General features: G+C 52.4%; 1 protein-coding gene across 1 annotated transcript in view; it reads right to left on the bottom strand.

The window, feature by feature from the left end:
• The window catches only part of EMH_0076590 (uncharacterized protein), a gene marked incomplete at both ends in the record, with an annotated part of 1,395 nt that extends 848 nt beyond the window's left edge, over positions 1 to 547 (bottom strand). Inside the window, one exon of the mRNA XM_013499738.1 lies at positions 3 to 547. Coding sequence (XP_013355192.1) covers positions 3 to 547 — 545 coding nt within the window. The remainder of the gene's footprint in view (positions 1 to 2) is intronic.
• Between the last annotated feature and the right edge of the window lie 416 nt (positions 548 to 963).

Below are 963 nucleotides of genomic sequence, written 5' to 3'. Positions count from 1 at the left end.
GCTGCTGCTGCTGCTGCTGCTGCTGCTGCTGCTGCTGCTGCTGCAGCAGCTGCTGCTGCTGCTGCTGGTGATCATGGTTGCTGTAGGGGTGTATAGGGGAAAGCACTATATCAGGTGCTGCGTCTGGCTGCATGTCTTGCGCATGCAGATCCAAGAAGTTGCTGCTGCTGCTGCTGCCGTTGCTGCTGCTGCTGCTGCTGCTGCTGCTGCTGCTGCTGCTGCTGTCTTGGTCTTCTATGGGGGCGTTGAGGGCCTCTATGTCTGCTTCATCCGTCTCAACAAAAGCATTCAGTTCTATGGGGGTGAGGGGGCCGAAAGAGAGGGGATCGGCAGCTGCTGCTGCTGCTGCTGCTGCTGCTGCTGGTGCTGCTGCTGCTGCTGCTGCTGCTGGTGCAGCTGCTGCTGCTGGTGCTGCTGGTGCTGCTGGGGTTGCTGGGGTTGCTGCTGCAGCAGAAGGGGTGTACGCGCTGCTGCTGCTGCTGCTTATGTATATACAGTATATACTGAAAGACACAAACGCAGCAGCAAAACTGCTGCGGGATATCATCTTCTTATGCTGCTGCTGCTGCAGCAGCAGCAGCAGCAGCAGCAGCAGCAGCGAGAGGGAGAGGGAACTGCAGCAGCAGCAGCAGCAGCAGCAGCAGCAACAGCAGGAGCTGCAGCAGAAAAAAGAAACAGAGATGTTTATAAGGTTTATGTTTAGGGGTTTTTGTTGTTTTGGGGTGTATAGACAGCTCGTATACTGCAGCAAAAGAAAAGGAGACTGAAGCCCTGCTGCTCGTGCTGCTGCTGCTGCTGCTGCTGCTGCTGCTGCTGCTGCTGGCGATGAGAGAAAGAAGCAGATCTGCGGCAAATATAGATTTCTTCGTTTTCTTTATTTATATATTTCTTCTGTTTGTTTTATTTATATAAACATAAAACAAACAAACAACAAAAGAAAAAACAACAGAAACACAAACAGCT

Source organism: Eimeria mitis, genomic scaffold (assembly GCF_000499745.2).
Source record: "Eimeria mitis Houghton genomic scaffold, Emh_scaff4617, whole genome shotgun sequence".
NCBI classification, from domain to species: domain Eukaryota; phylum Apicomplexa; class Conoidasida; order Eucoccidiorida; family Eimeriidae; genus Eimeria; species Eimeria mitis.
The sequence above is the reverse complement of the archived record's forward strand: the minus strand, read 5'-3'. Positions and strand labels throughout refer to the sequence as shown.